This window comes from Podarcis liolepis (assembly GCF_965112155.1).
Source record: "Podarcis liolepis genome assembly, chromosome: 15".
In the NCBI taxonomy this organism is placed as follows: Eukaryota; Metazoa; Chordata; class Lepidosauria; order Squamata; family Lacertidae; genus Podarcis; species Podarcis liolepis.
Window position 1 is genome coordinate 12725672 of NC_139566.1, and position 20847 is coordinate 12746518.

Here is a 20847-nt window from a genome sequence, read left to right on the forward strand (position 1 = left end):
GTGCTGCTCCAGACATGTGGTCCACATATCTATGTACATGCTTGGTTGGTACATTTATGAACATTTATTATATATAGAAGACCTTACATTTTTTATTCCACTGTGACCAGGTGACTTCTGTGCCTGCTCCACCCACTGTCCCAAGTAGCACTGCTAACTGGATGCACAGGTTCAAGCCCTCTCCCTTCATAGGGTGCATTCTCTTTAATCTGGATTTGGATCACATCCACACTATATATTTAAAGGTGCTGGGAGTTAAAGCTCTGTGAGGGGTCCGTTGTCCTCTTTCTGGCAGCCCTTCAAACAGTAGACTGTCCTCTGCAAAGTAAGACACGCGGTCACCTTATCTGGAAACGAAACAGCTAAAACCGCAGCAGAAGAGAACAAAACGGAGTACAGTCGAACCAAGGGAAAACATTTCAACGTATTTCAACATTTCAGAAGAAAAGGCATGAAGCAATCAGGAGGCGGGGGGAACGGGCCAGGCGGGGAATAGCTGCGCCGGGGGACCCTATACGAGAAGGGACCTCTGAAGGACGGTAAAAGCGGCTGGACCGGAAGTGCTGTGTTGGCCGGCGCGGGGGACTCCGTGGGGACCCCGGATACGATGAAGGGGGCTTTGAGCAGCTGAGGATCCTAGTCCCCCTGACCCTTCTCCCTCCTTCGCCTCGGGGGGCAGTAACAGAAGCGTGGTGAGCCCCGGCCTTTGCTCCGTCGCCATAGCAACGGTGTCACACCGTCTCCCTTCCCATGCCAGGAGAGAGGAGACGGGGGGTGGGGTATTGAACGGGGGGTGGGGGCGTTGGCGTGGGGTTGCTGCTGCGCTCCTAGGAGAAGATGGAGAGGCTCTGCTTCAAGGGGTGCCCGGAGCCTCCATGATGCTGCAGTGCTGAAGGTTGCCCAGTAACTGCAAGGGGAAGGGGAGGGGCTTTAGCATGGAAAGAGGGAGAGAGATCTCACCAGGGCTTCGGAGGTTGCAGGGGCTTAGGAGTGCTTGCATCCCACAAGCCAGCAAGCCCTTGCTCTCTCGTCCTAGGAGTGCGCGTGATAGAGACGTAAAGGCACTCTGTATGTGCTCAGATGCCATCTCTGCAACTCCAGAGGCATTTACGTAGCTTGCAGGCTTGTCGTTGGCCAGATGGTTTCCTGGTAAAGGTTTCGGCAACATTTCCTCCCTACAGATATGGGAAACACATTAAGATGCTCTATCCCTAGAGGCTGTCATGGGATTTGATGGATTCTTGAATGCTCTTAGGGATATTTGGACAGTTAGACAGAGCTGGCAACCCTGGTCTCTGAAGAATGATGAGATGTGAGGGTCCAAACATGATCGCTCCTGATGCTGTAGAGCCCACACTGCTCCTTGGCATTCCCAGGAGCTGTAGGCAGTGAAACAGGCTACTGAGATAGATTTGAAAGGCACTTTGAGGATAGGAACTCCCTGCCCCTTGATATTAAGCAGGCACCTTCACTGTACTGCTTTTGGCACCTGCTAAAATCTTTTTTGTTTAAGCAAGCCTATGCAGACATGTTAATCTGGGATGCATATCAAGACATAATTTTATTTTATAAAGTATGTATTTTAAAACTGCTGCTTTTCTTTTGAAAATAAATTAGGCTAGCTTGTTTTATCATCAGATGCTATAGATAATTTAATGTGTATATTGAGTTGTATCCAACAATGTTTTACTCACAGCAGACCTACTAAAATCAATAGTTTTTAGTTTAATTAATTTCAGTGGGCCTACTCTGAGCAGGACTAACACTGTATGGAACCCTTTATATTTTATGTAAACTGCTTAGAGGTTTTTATGGTTAAGTGATTTTTTTAAAATCTTGTTAACTTTTTTTTAAAAAATCTCTCATTTTTGCATTACTTAGATGGCATGGTTATGACAGGTCCAGCTGAGGTGCCCAGTGCACTGTCTAGTCTGGCTTTATGGGATCAGGTTCAACTTTTGAGGCCTGAGGATGTGGACAAAGTACATGGAATCATTTGGCTAAACACATGCCCTTTCGATCCTTGTTTGCTGTGGTTTCCTTGAGCTGGCCAGAGAGGGCTGACCAGGTGAGTCCAGAGTGTGGTAAGTGCATTATTGTGTGACAGTGCCTACTGTTTTAAAAAGGTGGTTGTTTGTCGGCTGCTTTCTGACAATTACCTCCTGGTTGCAAATACGCCCCTCCTCAGCAAGGGGCTCAAGAGGGTAGTGGTGGCCCACTTTTGAGAAAACTATCTCGATATACAGTGGTACCTCAGGTTACATACACTTCAGGTTACATATGCTTCAGGTTACAGACTCCACTCACCCAGAAATATTACCTCGGGTTAAGAACTTTGCTTCAGGATGAGAACAGAAATTGTGCTCCGGCGGTGCGGCGGCAGTGGGAGGCCCCATTAGCTAAAGTAGTGCTTCAGGTTAAGAACAGTTTCAGGTTAAGAACGGACGAATTAAGTACTTAACCCGAGGTACCACTGTATTTCTATCTAGGTTTAGACCGGGTTTTAGCACTGAATAAACCTTGGTTGAGGGGCAAGGGGAGTGTCACCACGTTACTCTTGCTTAATCTCTTTGTCCTGTGAGTTGGCAGTGCCATTTTATAGTGGTTCCAATCCTACTTACAGGACCAGTTTCAGAGAGTGGCATTGGGTGACTATGAGTTGCCTCCAACTCAGCTGTGCTCAGAGTAGACACACTGAAATTAATGAACCCACCATGCCCATTCATTTCAGTAGGTTCACTCTGAGTAGGAACACTACCTCTAACCCTACATCTCGGCCCTGGCAATTATGCCACAGAGTGCTACATGTTAGCATCTGGTTCCCGCTTCTGGTTGCTATCTATATGAAGCCATTGGGAGCAGCCGTTTGGGGATTTGGAACACAGTGCCATCAACACGCTAGTGACGCCCAGCTCTATTTTTCTGCTACATTGGAGTCAGGTGAGGCTGTACAAGTCCAGAACCAGTGCCTGGAAGCGGTGATTGGCTGGATGAGGGCCAGTAAGCTGAAACTGAATCCTAACAAGACATTGATCTTGTGTGTCAGCGGTTTACAGCTCTAGGAATTGGAATGTCTGCCTATTCCGGACAGGGTAGCACTCTCCCAAAAGAAACATGTTCATCATCTGTGTGTATTCCCTGGAGTTGTTTTTGTCACTGGAGCGCATGTGGCTTCAGTACTTGTGAGTGTCTTTTTGTGTCTGCTTTGACTAGAGTGCCAGTAATAACCATTCCTGGGCTGGTATAGACTTACTACCATGTTTTACACCTCGGTATCCTCAAGTCTTGATTGCTGTAATGCGCTCAACGTGGGGCTGCCCTGGAAGCTGCAACTAGTGTAGACTGCAGCAGCCGGGGTGGCAAGCGCGGCGTCCTTCTGTGTACATGTTTACACCACCAATTTAACTGTCATGAAGAATCCTGAAGTATGGTAAGGGTGCTGGAAACTGTAACTCTGTGGTGACAGCACCGTTAGCAAATTACAGTACTGAGGATTCTTTGGAGGAAGCCCTAACTATTAAAGTGGTGTAAGAGTGCTTTAATTGTATGGTGTGGGTGGTATCTTAATTTTCTCCTATAGAGCTGTGTGTTGATCTTTTTTTGGTGCTCATCTCTGCAGGCCCTGCCATGAAGGTGAAATTAAAAAACGTGTTTGTCATCTATTTCCTGGTGTCGGTGATCGGCCTGATGTATGCACTGCTGCAACTGGGTGAGTAGCAAAGGAGGGATGGAGGTATCCTGTTGTTATTATTTAATGGACTTTCCAATATCTATTAGCAGGCAATACCTTTATTTAGGACCAATCAAATTATGAGCAAACTTTTGAATTCTCAGAACTCTTCTATTAGGCTAGATATTTAGCAATACTGGGTAAACAATACCTGACTCGATGTTAAAACAGCAAAGTCTGTATTCAATCATAGTCTTATGATGGCCTGCAGGAGGATATAGAAAATTTGACAATGCTCTACTGCAGAGAGGTATACCCTTCTGGGCCCTCCAGATACTGCTGGACTCCCAACTTTACACATCTGGAAGTGCATTTGATATGTGATCCCTGATTGGTTGGGACATGTGTCTAGGATAGGGTAGGTAATCTCCAGGTGCTGCTGAACTACAACTCCCATCATCCCTGACCATTGGCCATGCTGTCGAGCTCATGGGAGTTAAAGTCCAATATTATCATCTGGAGAGCCACAGGTCCCCCACTTCTGATTTAGAATGGAACCCTTTGCCTCCACCCTACCTTACATTGTTCAGGGCTATATCCACACCATACGGCTTCCTTCCCCTTCTTCTCCTGGGAACTTGTTAAGGATTCTGGGAATTGTAGCTCTGTGAGGGGCTATTTACAGTTCCCAGAATTCTAAGAAGAAGAAGAAGAAGAAGAAGAAGAAGAAGAAGAAGAAGAAGAAGAAGAAGAAGCGGAAGAAGAGGAGTTTGGATTTGATATCCCGCCTTTCACTCCCCTTAAGGAGTCTCAAAGCGGCTAACATTCTCCTTTCCCTTCCTCCCCCACAACAAACACTCTGTGAGGTGAGTGGGGCTGAGAGACTTCAAGAAGTGTGACTAGCCCAAAGTCACCCAGCAGCTGCATGTGGAGGAGTGGAGACGTGAACCCAGTTCCCCAGATTACGAGACCACCGCTCTTAACCACTACACCACACTGGCTCTCTTATACATACTGTATTGGCCTGAATATAAGCCGCACCCGCTAATAAGCCGCACCTTTAAAATTCAAGGGGGAAAAAGAAAAAATACAATACCCAAATATAAGCCGCTCCCTTAAAATTGGGTTACAGGCTGAAAATCGCTGTGGTTGGTAGAATTGTAACTCCGAGCCAATTTAAGCCTTTGATCTTGCAAGCCCGAAAAAGTTACCGTACAACTGCAAATCGCTATTCAATTGCTACAATTCTGCAGGCACTCATACCCGTAAATGGCAAATGAACAGTCTTAAGCTCGCAAATCGGCAATAAAACATTTTATTGTTCCGTTTTACTATATTTCTGTTTCAGCAGCGATATCGTAAAAGCCCATTTTTGTAAGGTCGCGAATTTAAGCCGCACCTTAACTTTTGACGGTTGGAATGGGGGGGGGAGTGAGGCTTATATTCAGGCCAATACAGTGTGTATATATATATATGGATATTACTGCAGCAGTTGTGTGCTGATGTTCCTCCCTCTGGCCTCAGGACAGCCCTGCGACTGCACCCAGCACCTGAAGTCAGCCAGCGACCTCATCCACGCCAAAGAGAAAAAGCTGTCCCAGCTGCAGAATGAGCTGAAGAGGCTCCAGGGGCGGGAAAAAGTCCCAGAGCCAGCAGAACAAGCCTTGCCGGTCATTTATGCCGTCACGCCCACCTACGCTAGGTAAGGTGCCAGATCCTTGGGGGTAGGGGCAGTGTCGGTTCTGGGTCATAGTTCAGCAGCTGAGGGCATGACTTGCATGAAGAAGTATCCTGGGAAGGAAGGACTGTGAGAGAGGTGCTGCTGATCAGAGGAGACTCAGGGGCATAGGAAACTGCCTTAGAGTGAGCCAGACCCTCTGGTCCCATCTAGCTCAGCATTGTCTACACTTCGACTGACAGCGACTGCAGGCTTTCATACAGGAGTCTATGTCTAGCCTACCTGTAGAAGCTGAGGTTGAACTTGGGACCTTCTGTACGTAAAACAGATGCTCTAACACTGAGGTAGAGCTCTTCCCTTAAGACACGGGAAGCTACTGTTAGAATTCCTGCTTCATGATTGCAGTCATGGGATTGTTGTCTACCACATGACGGTATATGTTTTGACTCCACAGAGTGGGAAGTGACGGAGACAGGATATTTGTGTTACTGTGTTCCATGAGGTGGGACTATTGTCCTTTGTTCTTTCTCTTTGCTGTCTAATGCTAGAGAGAGAGGGAGCCATGTTGCAGTGATCCGTGTGTGTTTATATGTAAATACAGTAGATTAGCCAAAATGCTGAGTCCTGAGGTCTGTCACACGAACTGCGCAGACTCTGTGGATCCCTGAGTGTGCCGATCTCTGTGGGCATTGGTCGCTGTGATGTTTGGGCAGAAGAAAGCTTTTGAAACTCCTGAACGAATGACCAGGAGGGAGAGAACATATGTCTCTGACAGGGTCCTACTCATGTGTAGGACGAGCTCCTGACAGCTACCATATACCAAGTCAGACCACTGGTTCATCCATCTCTATGTGGCAGATGATCTCCTGGCTTTCAGGCAGGGGTCTCTCCCGGCCTTGCCTGGAGATGCTGGAGATCAAACCAGCAACCTTTAGCAGGCAGGGCAGGGGCTCTACAACTGAGTTAGGGCCTTTCCCCTAAAAATAAACAGAGGTTCCCATCTTTGTGGTTCTGAATAGCAGTCTGATTTAAATAGGACCATATCCAATAAGTTTATTGTGCTGTCCAAAGGCCATGGTAATTACATTCTAATGTACCAAAATACATATGTAGTGATAATAGAAGATTCCTGTGTTGCAGGGGGTTGGACCAAATGGTCCTTGTGGCCCCCTCCAACTCTATGGCTTTATGAAACAAATAAATAACAAACATTGATAGTATAAAGAAAAGAAGAATCAGAAATACCGCCAGCTAACCCAACTTCAGATTAAACCTCCCAGTCTCCAAAACAATTTATAGCAGCATTATCTAATTCTCCCTTTCTAATCCAAAAGCCACTTTATGTGTCCCAAAGCAGTTAGTGTCGCTCCAAATAAACTGAGCCGTTTCTTCCAGAAATCTTTCTTTGATCACTGTATAAAGGACAGGTGAATAGATAGCGAATAACGTCTTCCACCAGATCTTGGCCACAAACACAGAATCTGTGAAAGAGAAACCCAAGAGGCTGCCTTATACAAAGTCGGACCATTAGCAGTGACTCTTCAGGGGCTTCTGACAAGGGACATTCCTTGGCCTGCTTGGAGATGCTGGGGCTTGAACCTGAGACCTTCTGCATGCTCTGCTACCAAAGCTGTGGCTGGAGCCCCTCTAAATCTGTCCCCCGATTTCTCGCTTGCTTCCTTCTCTCCGGCCTCCTCTTCCCCAGGCTGGTCCAGAAGGCGGAGCTGGTGCGCCTGTCACAGACCCTCCTGCACGTGAAGAACCTGCACTGGATCGTGGTGGAGGACGCGCCGGCCAGGACGCAGCTGGTCTCGGAGCTGCTGGCTCAGAGCCACCTGCGCTTCACGCACCTGCACACCGAAACGCCCAAGGAGCACAAGCGCAAGGAGAGCGACCCCAACTGGCTGAAGCCCCGGGGGGTGGAGCAGCGGAACCTGGCCCTGCAGTGGCTGCGGGAGAACCACGAGCCGGGCAAGAAGGCGGTGGTGTACTTTGCGGACGACGACAACACCTACAGCTTGCGCCTCTTTGACGAAGTCAGTGCCGGGAGGAAGGGGTGCAACAGATTGGGGGGGCGGGATTGCGGTTCTCCTAGATTCCAGAATGTTCCATATTCTTCTTCTCCTTCTGAAAAACAAAACCTTTTATTTTAACAAATATAATGGGGAGGAGGCGAAAGAAGCATTGTCAGATGATACTAACAATACACATCTTCCATCGGTTCTGACTTAGCCCCCATCTGTACTGTACATTTAAAGCAGTATCGTGCCACTTTAAATAGTCATGGTTTCCCCTGAAGAATCCTGGGAGGTGTCGTTCATTGGGGTTTTATTTTGGAATCGCTAGGAGGTCCCTATTCCCCTTTACAGAGCTATAATTTTCAGAGTGGTTTTACAATCAACCCCTCTTCCCAGGCAGGGGTGCCAATTTGAATAGGGACCTTGGCCCCTAAGAGTTGGCTCCCATGTTCCCAGGGATTTAACAAAGCTTGGGGTTTGGGTGGGAGTAAGTGGATACTCCTCTATCTATCTATCTATCTATCTATCTATCTATCTATCTATTCTGCAGTTGTGTCAATTTATTCGGACATAGGTGCAAGCCTCATAGCTGACAGCAGGGGAGGGTGGGGTTGAACAGAAGGAATTACTCCTTACATACTAAGGCTACAGTCCTAACTTATGTGACTTACATGGGAGAAGCCCACACTGAATTCTGTCAGACTTCTGTCTAAGTAGACATGGCTAAGGTAGTGTGGCAAATGAGCATGTGCAGGATTCTTGGGGTGCTTTATTGGGGAGAGGTTCCAGGTTACCACAAGAGATGGGAATAAACAGGTTGTTAAACAAAGAGCTGCAACCAGGCAGCGTTCGTCTCCAGAAGGTGGTGGCGTTGACGTTCAGTTTATATCCCACATCCACAGTTTTTAAAGAAAGTGTTCCAGAAAATGGAAGCATTCTAAAAGCAGTTTTATCAAACTCTCCCCCTCTTTTTCCTTCTTTGCTCCACCCTGTCCCCAACCAGATCCGCTCCACCAAGCGCGTCTCGGTGTGGCCCGTCGGCCTGGTGGGAGGCCTCCGCTTTGAGCGCCCCCTGGTGGAGAACGGCAAAGTGGTGGGTTTCTACACGGCCTGGAAGCCCAACCGGCCCTTCCCCATGGACATGGCCGGCTTTGCCGTGGCCCTCGATCTGCTGCTGGCCAATCGGGAAGCTCACTTTGACTTGCTGGCCGAGCGCGGCTACCTGGAAAGCAGCCTGCTGCAGTCACTGGTGTCGATTGAGGAGCTGGAGCCGAAGGCTGACAACTGCACCAAGGTGAGCAGGTTGGCAGACGTCAGTAAAACTGCTGGCACATTTGTAAAGCTAAGCAGGGTCTGGCATGGTTTCAAATTGGATGGGGGACCATGTGTTGAGATTTCTGCATTGTAGCGGGTTGGATTAGATGACCCTCAGGGTCCCTTCCAATTCTATGATTCTATTGAGTCCCCCACAGATTCCCCTACACACTCGCCAATGCAGCAACTATTTCGGACCCGACAAAATTTTTGACCGCCACAAGGATGGGGAACCTGTGACCCTCTAGATGTTGCTGGTCTCCAACCCCACAAGCCCTGATAATTGGCCACACTGGCTGGGGCTGAAGGGAATTGGAGTAAAACAACAGCTGGAGGGCCAGGAGTTCCCCATCTCTGCTTTACACCTCTGTAAGTGCATTTAATATTGTGATCCCTGATTGGTTGGGACATGGAGACTACAGGTCCCACCAGCTATTTATCATTAGCCATGCTGGCTGGGGTTGATGGAAGTTGGAGTCCATCAACGCACAGAAGACCACAGGTTCCCCACTCCTGGACTGCAACTTCCATCATCTCCCACCAACACAAAACTGTGCTGTCTCCAACTGATTGGAGTTGGTGTCCAAAATATCTGGAGGACACCTGGTCAGGGAAGGCTGCCTTGAATCCTGACTGGTGTTTTAGCAGATGACCAGGGCAAGGGGAGAGAGTGTGTGCATGACATTCTTTAATACATGGTTTCACTTCCTCAAGCAGCAGGAAGTTTGCAGCAGCTATTTTAAGGCGGTTTGTCTCGGACGAGGCAGGCCTGATGACAGTCAGATTCCCATTGAGAAGTTCCTTTTTGAGATGTCGAGAAGCAATTTAGCGCAGTTGGTACAGTCGCCCCCAAGGGCAGGTGGTCTTACTGCTCTTCCTCACATAATGGTTGACGGTGGTAGCCGCTGTGAGTGGAAAACCTTTGTATGTTTGCCCCTGAAACAGTACATGTTTGAAAAGGAAAAGGGGTGAGGGTGGGAAGAGGAAAACACAAGCAAACTCGGGCAACCAGTAGTAGAGAAATTGAAACAGAAATACCACTTTTGATCTTGCAGGTGCTCGTCTGGCACACCCGGACCGAGAAGCCCAAGATGAAACAAGAGGAGTTGTTGCAAAAGCAAGGCCTGGGCTCTGACCCCAGCATCGAGGTGTGACTGGGCCCCGTTTGGCCACTGAGACAGTGGCAGTGCCTCCGTGGGGCGTGGGAGGAGCTAGAAGGACTCTGCCAAACTCGATTGGTCGCAGATGCTGAAGTCTTTGACTGCCACTCCCCTGCCCATCCATGGACATGTGCTGCCCCGGAACTCTTTTTATTTATTAAGGATGAGCTCCCTGTTCGTGACCCCCAGCATGGAAGGAACACTCTGTCTCCAGTGAGAAGAGACTTGATTCACAACTGCTGCTATCCCCCGCCCCCTCGCCTTCCTACTGCTGGGGAAATGTCTTCTATTTCGATGCCCTCCCTCTTTAAAAACGTTTTTTCATTGAATGCTGCAGCTTCCTACTGGTGAAAAAGCCCCCTTTGCTTTCCCCTGCTGGCTGCTCTGACACCCCCCCACCCCCCCCAAAAAATTGCTTTGTTCCCTCCTCTCTGGCAACATTTGTCTTATAGTCTGACTATAGTCTGACTGCTCTCTCCTGTAACAAGAGTGCTTGAATGGCGTTGATTGGTGTTGGGAAGGGGACCTAAGTGAAATCCAAAAGTTCATTCCTTTGGAAACGCCCCCCCCCCCATTTTAGCCACCTTTAATCTTCTACTTAGTAAAACCAGTTGCATAAGGGAGCAATCACAACACCACTGTAACAGTTCCTGAGCCACATCCCCACCCACAGGAGCAAAAGCAAAAAAACAGAGGAAAGAGGATCCCCAAATATAAAGTCTCAAGAATCCAAGTGACAATGAAATCATGTCAGAAGTAATGGCTCTTTAAACGTGAATATGGAAGCATTTACAGATTATGTGTATGGAAATTACAAGATTCACATTTGTATTGTGAATTTGTATTTTATGCACATATATCGGCCTGTCTATGGGAAGGAAAAGGGTGCAAGGAGGTTAAGCCTCTAGTAGCCCTTACTGCAATTCTTCAGAAGAAAAGTTGGGAAAAGCTGGAAGCAAGGATAAATATTCCTGTGTCTCTCCTCCTGCTGATGTGTTCTTCCCCCAATCATAGCGTTTTTCTTTGAATCAGGGACGGGGGAACCTATGGCCTTTTGGACATTGCTGGTCTCCAGCTCCCTTCAACTCTGATGCAGTTGGCCCTCTAGGACTGATGGGGGCCGGAGTGCAATGACATCAGGAGGCCCCACAGGTCCCCCCTTCTTTCTAGAAAGGACAGCAGCCCTTGCCAAGCCAGGGGGCTGATCCTGGGGAGGGGCTGGTTCCTGTTCCCCATGAGCTCTTAAGTGTTTCTGCGCTGTGTCCACCCCAGTTTGCATGTGTTGGTGGCTGTTCCAGCAACTTGCATGCTGACCGCTCAATAAACATGTTGACTTCCGCTGCTTCCTCTCATTTGTACCTCGGCCTGCCTTAAGATGCCTTGATTGACCCCTGTGTAATGCAGGGTGGTCCTCCAGGGGTTCTTGGACTCCAGCTCCCATCAGCCAGTATGACTATTGGTCAGGGGCAGGGCTGATGGGATATGTAGTCTAGCCACATCAGGGGGGCCTGACAAGTTCCCCATCCCTGCTCTGTTGACTGACCTCCTGTTATTGCGGTCTTCAGCAGCTGGGTGCCGTCTGGATGTTTTGGACTACAATGCCCATCAGGGCTGAGATGGGAATTGGAGTCCAAAACATCTGAAAGGCATCCCAGTTGCTGAAGGCTGCTTTATGGGGTCTCCATAGCTTCCATCTCCACTGTGGACAATATCTCCTGCTACCCTTGCCCCTTTGGTCTCTCCTGCCTCTCCTAAGGTGGTGTGTTCTACACACACAAACACACAAACCTTAAATTCTGTGCCCAGGCATGCCAAATCCTGCACCAATACAAAGTGAATTCTGCAACTTGCCCAAATCATGCAAATACGTCAAATGTGCATACTTGCTTCTTTTTTGCGTAATGTCTTGGGTGTTTTTTGTTTTCCGCTCACGGAGAGGAGGACAAAGCTTAGGCAGGCGCTGGTGACTCGCTACAAGCTACTGGGAATATTATTCACAGTGCAAGCCTATGGGTGTGTCTCTTCCGAAGTAAGTCACATTGAGCTGCATGGGAACTTCCTGTTTTGGGGAGAGCATCACCCACATAAGGTGATTTTAAAAAAATGAAAGCTGAGAGTCTCCGAAGAATTAAGAAACCACTGCAGACATGCAACCCTGTGTTTCCTCTTGTCCCTTCCATCACCTTTCTGGCATCTTAGTCAAACTTCACAGTTAAATCTGCTTTTTTTCGTTTGCGAACTGATTGCAGCAGACCCCAGGGGATCTTTCTTCCCCTGCATACTTTGGCAACGCTTGTACAGTGCTTCACATCCAAGCCAGATTAGTTTCTGAAATGGCTCTCCCATACCCCGTTCATACCTAAGCATCTGTAACAGGGGTGGGAATCTCAAGCCTGGTGGTTAAATGTCACCCCCCAAGCCCCTCTGCCTGGCCCTCGGGAGACTCTGGGCCACACAGCCTACTGACCCTGCTTCACTCCCTGCCTGTGTGTTTTCTCCTAACTGGAATATGCCCTTGAAGAATGAGTTTTCTTGTTTTCCAAGTCAGAGAGGAGAGTGCATAGAAACCACTAATTTTTTTTAACAAGAGTACAAAAATTAACATTCATTGCTCTGTCTGCTTTCACCTCTTGCCCCACCCACAATCAAAACACGGCCCTCGGAAGGGAATGCGGCCCCTGAGCTAAAAAGGACTCCCAATTCTTGATCTATAAAATCCCATGCATTTGTTGTTGTTGTTTAGTCGTTTAGTCCTGTCCGACTCTTCGTGACCCCATGCATTTACAAACCTGTAAATCCCATGCATTTACAAACAAAGACTCCCAATTCTTGATTTATAAAATCCCATGCATTTACAAACCTGCCTCTCAGTATCGAGGCAACAATTAACACTCAAATCTGTTCTAGCTGGCTATACTTGGTGGAAGTACGAAACTCTGTGGCTTGACCATATTGAACACCTTGGGGACAAGGGACAAGCCTGGTGTCACCCTGTTTTCCACACCAGACGGCATTTCCTTCATCGCTGCAGAACTACACCTTCCCTTCCAGCTTCTAGGAGTGGTCATCAGGGCTTCCAGGGAAGAGGGCGTGTCTTCCGGGCAGACGTGAGCCTCGAGACAAATCCATTTCAGCTTTTTTAAAAATTGCAGCCAACGTCTCAGGAACTAGTTTCCAGTAGCTTAAAGTATTGCCCAAGAAGCTGATTCAATAGCTGTGGTCAGCGTTCGCTGGGTTCAACGTGTGCCTCTTGCCAAGCTGTATGTTCTGGGAAACGTTTAGAAAAATGATCAAGGAGCTGTAGCAATTCCCCCGGTGAAGGCAGGTGCATTAGGGCAAATGTTGTGCTGCCATCAACCTCAGCCAGACCCCACCTGATTGCCTTCTCCAGAGGGTGGCCTGGCCTGTCAGCTTCCTCCTCCTTAGTCTCAGTATTGACCCTTGCAGAACTCAGCAAGAAGGCTCCACCTATCAGGGCCGGATCAATACCTTTAGAGACCCTAAGCACTTAAAATATTTTGGTTCCCCCATGTATTTCTAATTCAAAATACAGTGGTACCTCAGGTTAAGAACTTAATTCGTTCTGGAGGTCCGTTCTTAACCTGAAACTGTTCTTAACCTGAGGTACCACTTTAGCTAATGGGGCCTCCCGCCGGAGCACAGTTTCTGTTCTCATCCTGAAGCAAAGTTCTTAACCCGAGGTACTATTTCTGGGTTAGCAGAGTCTGTCACCTGAAGCGTCTGTAACCTGAAGCGTCTGTAACCTGAGGTACCACTGTATAAATAATAATAAACTGTAAAATAAAATTGTATTCTTCGAAATGAAACAGAACCTACAGTAAGATGGAAAATAATTTTTATTTTTGCATTCTTTCACTTTATATTTTTTTTTGGGGGGGGGAGGAATCTCCTACTTTTTCTAATTGCAAAGTCCTTGATCAGATCCTCCAAACTAATCTTACGTAACACATCTGCTTCTGTACTTAGTAGAGATGAGGCGTCCAGCCTGCCTTGCTGCATAGTTGTTCTGCTGGGATTTTTAATATACTTCAGCTGAGAAAATGAACACTCAGCTGATCAATTTGTGACCATTACCAGCAATGGAAAATGTCTGTGCTGCTCCCCCTTCCCTAGATGCCTTAAGCACGTGCCTATTTTAGTTATTCCAGCCCTGCCGCCTATTATTGCCTTTTGCCCGGCCTACTGTTGGTCTGCCCCATCAGTCCCAAAGGGCTCCATCTACAGTGGTACCTTGGGTTACATACGCTTCAGGTTACATACACTTCAGGTTACAGACTCCGCTAACCCAGAAATAGTGCTTCAGGTTAAGAACTTTGCTTCAGGATGAGAACAGAAATCGTGCTCTGGCGGCACGGCAGCAGCAGGAGGCCCCATTAGCTAAAGTGGTGCTTCTGGTTAAGAACAGTTTCAGGTTAAGAACGGACCTCCGGAATGAATTAAGTACTTAACCCGAGGTACCACTGTACCATGAAATCCCTCTATGAAGAAAGGTTACGGCATTTGGGAGTTTTAGAGGCGGGTAAGGGAAGATATGATAGAGCTGTGTAAGGTTATGCATAGTGCATAGGGAAAGTGCATAGGAAGATGTTTTTGCTCCCTTTCTCATCATTCTAGAACCTGGGGCTATCCAATGAAGCTGAATCATAGAATTGTGGAATTGTAGAGTTGGAAGGCACCCCGAGGGTCATCTAGTCCAACCCCCTGGAATGCAGGAATCTCAACACATGGTCGCCCACCTATTGGAAGATTCAGGGCAGGCAGAAGGAAGGGCTTCTTTACACAGCACTTAGTTAAACTGTGGAACTTGCTTGCTCCCCACTGGTGGCAGTGATGGCCACCAACTAGGGTGGCTTTAAAAGAGGACAGGAGAAATTCACGGAGGAGAGGGATATCGATGGCTACAAGTCTATATGGTCACATTCTCCCTCTACTGTCAGGAAGCAAACTGCCTCTGAAGGCCAGTCACTGGGAATCACAAGTGGGGACCTTTGCTGCTGCGTTTAGGTCCTCTTTGCAGGTTTCCCATCAGAATTTGGTTGGCCACTGTGAGTACAGGATTCTGGACTTGGGCTTCATCCTAAAGGACTCTTCTTTTGTCGAACCTCACAAGAGGGACGAGACGAAGCAGCAATTCCCTCTGGGCAATTGATCCGACTCGGCCCAAAGGTCAGCAATGCCTTTGGGGGAGGGATTGGGCCCCCCACTGACTCCACCTTGTTCACTGGCCGCTCAGATCTGGAGTGCAAGTGGTGTTGGGAGGTGGACGTCCACACATCCTGTCCTGCTGGAAGAATAAGTTCCTTCAACAGCTTCTGATTTTCCAGGCTGAAAAAATCGAAACCACCAGCCAGGGCCGGGAGCCAACAGAAGTCGCTTATCTATATAAAGCTTTCACCCGACACTTCCTCCTCTGCGACTTGCTTGAGAATGCAGAGTGTCTTGTATTCCCTATAAAGATGTATATTTGAAAACGTTTGGGGTTTTTTCCTTTTAAAAAATCTTATTTTCCTTTCTTTTTTCTTTTGTATGTTTCCCCCGCCCCTCTTTTGTATATGCAATATGTACATGCATTTGTAATATGTACAGTGGTACCTCAGGTTAAGTACTTAATTCATTCCGGAGGTCCGTTCTTAACTTGAAACTGTTCTTAACCTGAAGCACCACTTTAGCTAATGGGGCCTCCTGCTGCCACTGGAGCCCGATTTCTGTTCTCATCGTGAAGCAAAGTTCTTAACCTGAGGTATTATTTCTGGGTTAGCGGAGTCTGTAACCTGAAGCGTATGTAACCCGAGGTACCACTGTATCTATATGGCTAAATCAAGAGAGAGAGAGAGAGAATGCAAGAGTCTCTAGTCCTCACGTTCCCCAGCTGAGGCTCAGTTTCCAGCCTTATGGGCTGAAGAAAATACGTAAAGCAAAAGCTCCTTTGCTTGGCCAAAGGAGCTAGGGCAGGGGTCTGCAACCCGCGGCTCCGGAGCCGCATGTGGCTCTTTTACACCTTTGCCACGGCTCCGGGGCGGATACTAGCGAGGGGAGGAGGCACATTGTGTGCCCCGACACTCCCCACTGTGGCGGGTGCTGTACTGGCTGTGACGTCGCATGGGGGCGGTGCGTGCGTTAGTCACGTCCCGTCCCGACGTCACCTTCCCGCCCACCCGTTATATTGTAAGGGGCATGTACACTGGTCACTGCATTGAAAGGGGGCATGTACGCTGGTCACTGTTTTGAAGGGGAGTGAAGAACACACACACACACACACACACACAAAGGTAACTTGTTAATTTAACATTTATTTCTATGAGGAGGAGTAATTCTGAGGGTTTTGCGGCTCCCAGTTTTTTTCCTTCGGAAACGGGTCCAAGTGGCTCTTTTTGTCTTAAAGGTTGCAAACCCCTGAGCTAGGGCAAGCTATAGGCATGCCTGGTCATCTATTTCATGGGCTTAATTTGAGGACAGAGGTGATGGTGGGCAAATCCTTCTTCTGAGGGTAGGCAGTTTATGATTTGCTGAGGCCCACAAATTCAGAGAATAGGCAGACTTCAGGCTTGCAGGATCAACAAAATAGAGCCAGTGAAAGCTGTTCCAGTCAGGCTAAGGAAGTGCTGCCCCACCAATCTGTAGTCTTCCTACAGACTGCCTCCGCTTGCCTGCCTTCTGACTTACCAGCTGCCATGGGGATGGCAGCAACTGACAGCTCCCTCCATCAGAGTTGTTGCCTGACAGAACTTGTCAGGGAGAAGGTGGAGGACAAAGCCAGAATTGGTTGGCTCTGCCTGCCATTGGATCTGGCGCCACCTACTGGTGGGCTCCCTCCCTTCAGCCCAACCAGTCCCAATGGGCGCCAGCCACCACTGAACAGAACCCAAGGTCTGCCAATCAGAGGTGGGTGCAAAATAATGGTTGAGGGGCAGTGCTGGCAGCAACCCAGAAATAAGGAGCAGGGTGCCTGTGAGCACATGCTCGGCCCAGGAATTTCTCTTTCTGACACCTGCTTCTCTTTTTTGCCTGCGCAAGGGCCAGATCACTCTTATCAAGGGTCTGAACTGATTCAATAATAATAATAATAATAATAATAATAATAATAATAATAATAATTTATTTGTACTCCGCCCATCCGGCTGGGTTTCCTCAGCCACTCTGGGTGGCTTCCAACAAAGATTAAAAATACATTAAAATGTCACACATTAAAAACTTCCCTGAACAGGGCTGCCTTCAGATGTCTTCTAAATGTCAGGTAGTTGTTTATCTCTTTGATATCTGGTGGGAGGGCGTTCCACAGGGCAGGTGCCACTACCGAGAAGGCCCTCTGCCTGGTTCCCTGTAGCTTTGCTTCTCGCAATGAGGGAACTGCCAGAAGGCCCTCGGCGCTGGACCTCAGCGTCCGGTCAGAACGATGGGGGTGGAGACGCTCCTTCAGGTATACTGGGCCAAGGCCGTTTAGGGCTTTAAAGGTCAACACCAACACTTTGAATTGTGCTTGGAAATGTACTGGGAGCCATGCAAGTCTTCTGCCCTCCTTCCATCTATTTCGGCTCTCTCCCCCCCACCCCGCACCCCCTTCAGTGGTGGCTTGTGCCCATTGCGACTGGTATAGCAGATGGCAAAGGAGCCCAAACTCTAAGTGGAAGTGGAGCTAATGATAAGCAGAGAAAACTGACTCAAGGTTTCTCCCCATCCTTTCCCCTGTTGAACTCTACAAGGACAACACTGAGATTAAGGAGGAGGAACATCAGTGCTTATCCGGAGCACTGATAAGCAGTGCTAACCCTTGGGATGGATGTACGTAAGGAGTCTGGCATGTTGGGGTTGGCAGGATGCCTCCTAAGAACATTCAAAGGGCCTGGCTGCTGGATCAATGGCCCAGCAAGGTCAGCATCCTGTTCTCACAGTAGCCAACCACAGTGCCCACCTTTGATTCCCAGCAACTGTTATTATTCAGAGGCATATTGCCAGTTCCGACGTCTCTGGCCTCTTATTTACAGAGAGTCCAGGGTGTGGCACTGCTTGCCAGCTTCCTCCTCAGTTTCGCTTTTGTAAAATTCAGCAGAGAGGAGGAGGAGGAGAATGGGGACAAAAAAAAGAGAGAGATTGAGTTGGCTCTGTCATTGGCTCTGGCGCCACCTACTGGTGGGCTCCCTGCCTGCCACCCCATTGGTCCGCACTAACCTGTGCTCTGACCAGCAGCAAGGACTCTTAATAGCGCAGGTATGAAGAGCCAGCACAGACCCCCAACTCCTATCAGCCCCAGCCAGCATGGCCAATGGTCAGGGCTGATAGAAACTGAAGAGGTGGTGACATAGGCTCCCCCATCCCTGGGTCAGTGTGATGTAGTGGTTAGAGCACTGGACTAGGATCTGGGTGACCAGGATTCAAATCCCCACTCAGCCATGAATGCCACTGTGCAACCCTGTGAGGGGGGACAGTCACAGCCTCTCAGCCTGGCCTACCTCACAGGGTTGTTGCAGGGATAAAGAGGAGAAGCTCATATGCCAGCTTGAGCTCCTCAGAGAGGTGTGATATAAACCCAATTGCTTTCAGTTGCTGTTTGTTAGGTACTGAAGTTCTCACCCTGGGCCAGCAGGGGGATACTGTAGATAGTTCAGGTCCACATATGCAAATAAGGGATCGAAAGTGACGTTCAGTGATTGGATAGTTACAGAAAATGGTTACTGTTGCGTTCTAGTGGAGCTCTATATAAGCAGGCTCGCTGAAGCCTTCAGTTCAGTTCAGTTCTGTTCTGGCCTGTGAATAAATAAGAGCTGTTTGAAGAATCGCTGTGTTGTCTGATATGTTCACCCACAACTTAACACTGGTGATGAGGATGGGATGGATGGACAACAGAGCACAGCCAGATGCAGCCACCCTCTGAGTGGAGCTGAATCACTGAGCAAAATCACTGAACAGAACCAATTCAGAGATGACTGTTCTGGCTAGAGCACTGTGTTCCATCCATCGCCCTCCATGCCAGCATCGGAACCATGGATTCACTTGTGGCTCTACCGCTGTTTGCCCCAGCCTCTGAATCATGGGACTCCTACCTCGCTCGGTTCGACTGCTACCTCCAAGCCAATGAGCTGACGGAAGTATCACAGGAACGTAAGCGGGGGCTATTCCTCAGCCTCTGTGGGCCTGAGGTGTTCGAGACGGCCCGAGCATTGGTTGCGCCTGTAGCATATGTTCACCCACAACTTAACACTGTTGTTTTTGATTAGTCAAGAGGTATGCCAATGTTATTAACTAAACAAAAATGATCAATGTCATCATCTGAGCATGAGGCTCTTGAACAGGGGTCAGCAACCTTTTTCAGCCGTGGGCCGGTCCACCATCCCTCAGACCCTGTGGTGGGCTGGACTATATGGGGGGGGGGAGGGAATGGACGTATTCCTATGCCCCACAAATAACCCAGAGATGCATTTTAAATAAAAGGACACATTCTACTCATGTAAAAACATGCTGATTCCGAGATCGTCCGCGGGCCGGATTGAGAAGGCGATTGGACCGCATCCAGCCACCAGGCCTTAGGTTGCCTACCCCTGCTCTTGATCCTCAGGGCATAGCTGTCAACCTTCCCTTTTTTTGCAGGAAATTCCCTTATTCCAGCACCGTTTCCCACTGCTTCCCGCTGCTATCCTGGATTGTTAGATATCCCGTAGACTGTCTCCGGAACAGGTGAGGCTGCTGATCCCTTATTTTCAAATCTGAAAGTTGACAGCTATGCCTCAGGGTCGTGGGTTCGAGCCCCACCTGGGGTGAAACATTCCTGCATTGCACCCTTGTCCCTTGTGATCCCTTCCAACTCTACAATCCTATGATTCTATGACCATCTTGCCTGCCTGCCTGCCTGCCTGCCTGCCTGCTTTCCACAGCCCCTTCCGTTCTCCATGGAGAAATCACGGGTTAGGAGGACTTTTCCAACTCTCTTCGATCAATTGGAGAACCTCCAGCGAATATCTCCCACCGCTGCCCCCTCTCCCCACTTTCCAATTTGGTCCAGCAGAGCGCCGGGGTCCCGTCGCCCCTTCATCTCCCCGCTGGCCAGTTCTTTCCTGCGGAGCCGAGCGCTTGAGAAACTAACTTTTTTTAAAAAAAAGTAAAAAACAAAAAACCCCAGCTAGGCGCGAGCGAAGACAGCGCGATGCAAGACTTGTGTGTTTTTTCTCCTCTCCCTGCAAGGGAAATGACATACCGCCCTTCTTGCTTCCTGGGGGTGGGGGGAGCCCGGCCCCAGCAGCGCGATCGGGACAGGGCGGGCGCTTCTGCTGCTTTTGCTACCGCCGCCGCCTCCGCTCGCCGCTTCCCGCAAGTCCCCGGGACCTTTCTGGCTCCTTCATCCCCTGGCTCATTCGCCTGGCGAGGAGGGGGACCGAAAAACACGCGATCGCCGGCTCGAGAGCGCATGGAAGCGCGGCGCGGCGCTGCTCGGCCACCACCATGGACGGCTACCCGGAGCGCAGCCCCAACGGTGAGCTTGTGATTTATTCTGATTTTATTTTTGCTTTGCCCCGTGCAAAGATCCGACGCCCTCCATTTCCTCCCCGTCAGGGGGAACTTGGGGAACAGGAGCGCGGAGGAGAGTTGCCTCGCGCCCTGACGCGAGGGGGCGCTGGAGAGAGGTGGGGCAACAGAAGCGGGGCGAGGTTGCCAAGCGGCTTGAAACGGGCGCAGCGCGATCTCTCCCCGCGACATCCTTGCTTCCCCCCACCCCCGGATGATGTCGGGTTGGGAGCGCAGAGGACTGGAGATCGCCTCCGCCCCGCGCCCAACAACACAAACGCGGATACTTGTGGCGTAAAAACAAACAAACACGTGGGTGAAGCTGCCACCCGCGTTCAACGTCCTGGAGAATTTAAAAGGGACACAGCAAGCCTTACATCGGAGTAAACAAACGAAGGATCGAGTTGTCCATCTTATAAACTTAGGCATGCTCACTTGGGCGTTAAAGCTGAACGCGCTTACTGAGTGGTAGACCCCATAGAACACAGTGGA

At 49.1% G+C, this 20847-nt stretch overlaps 2 protein-coding genes across 6 annotated transcripts in view; both read left to right on the plus strand.

Moving 5' to 3' along the window:
* Positions 1-201: 201 nt before the first annotated feature.
* Positions 202-11178, plus strand: B3GAT3 (beta-1,3-glucuronyltransferase 3). Of its 5 annotated transcripts, none has more exons than XM_083477639.1 (8): positions 202-692; positions 1037-1155; positions 1882-2084; positions 3620-3709; positions 5195-5372; positions 7054-7384; positions 8370-8660; positions 9736-11178. In XM_083477639.1, exons 3-8 carry the CDS (start codon positions 2009-2011, stop codon positions 9832-9834), a joined length of 1065 nt encoding a protein of 354 aa, XP_083333765.1. In that variant the 5' UTR covers positions 202-692; positions 1037-1155; positions 1882-2008; the 3' UTR covers positions 9835-11178. The 5 variants fall into 5 exon arrangements, with proteins under 5 accessions (XP_083333765.1, XP_083333766.1, XP_083333764.1 ...); XM_083477640.1 differs by having other exon boundaries at positions 1037-1149; XM_083477638.1 differs by lacking the exon at positions 1037-1155 and having other exon boundaries at positions 205-692.
* An 8582-nt stretch (positions 11179-19760) lies between these two features.
* Positions 19761-20847, plus strand: part of EML3 (EMAP like 3) — a 38592-nt gene continuing 37505 nt past the window's right edge. Inside the window, exon 1 of the mRNA XM_083477509.1 lies at positions 19761-20323. Within this exon, the coding sequence (XP_083333635.1) occupies positions 20293-20323 (31 nt within the window). The 5' untranslated portion in view covers positions 19761-20292. The remainder of the gene's footprint in view (positions 20324-20847) is intronic.

Coding starts and splice junctions, on each gene's coding strand:
- B3GAT3 (XM_083477639.1), top strand. CDS start 2,009: ATGCCCTTTCGATCCTTGTTTGCTGTGGTTTCCTTGAGCTGGCCAGAG. Junction 5,373..7,053: donor GTCACGCCCACCTACGCTAG/GTAAGGTGCCAG, acceptor CCTCTTCCCCAG/GCTGGTCCAGAAGGCGGAGC. Junction 8,661..9,735: donor AGGCTGACAACTGCACCAAG/GTGAGCAGGTTG, acceptor TTGATCTTGCAG/GTGCTCGTCTGGCACACCCG.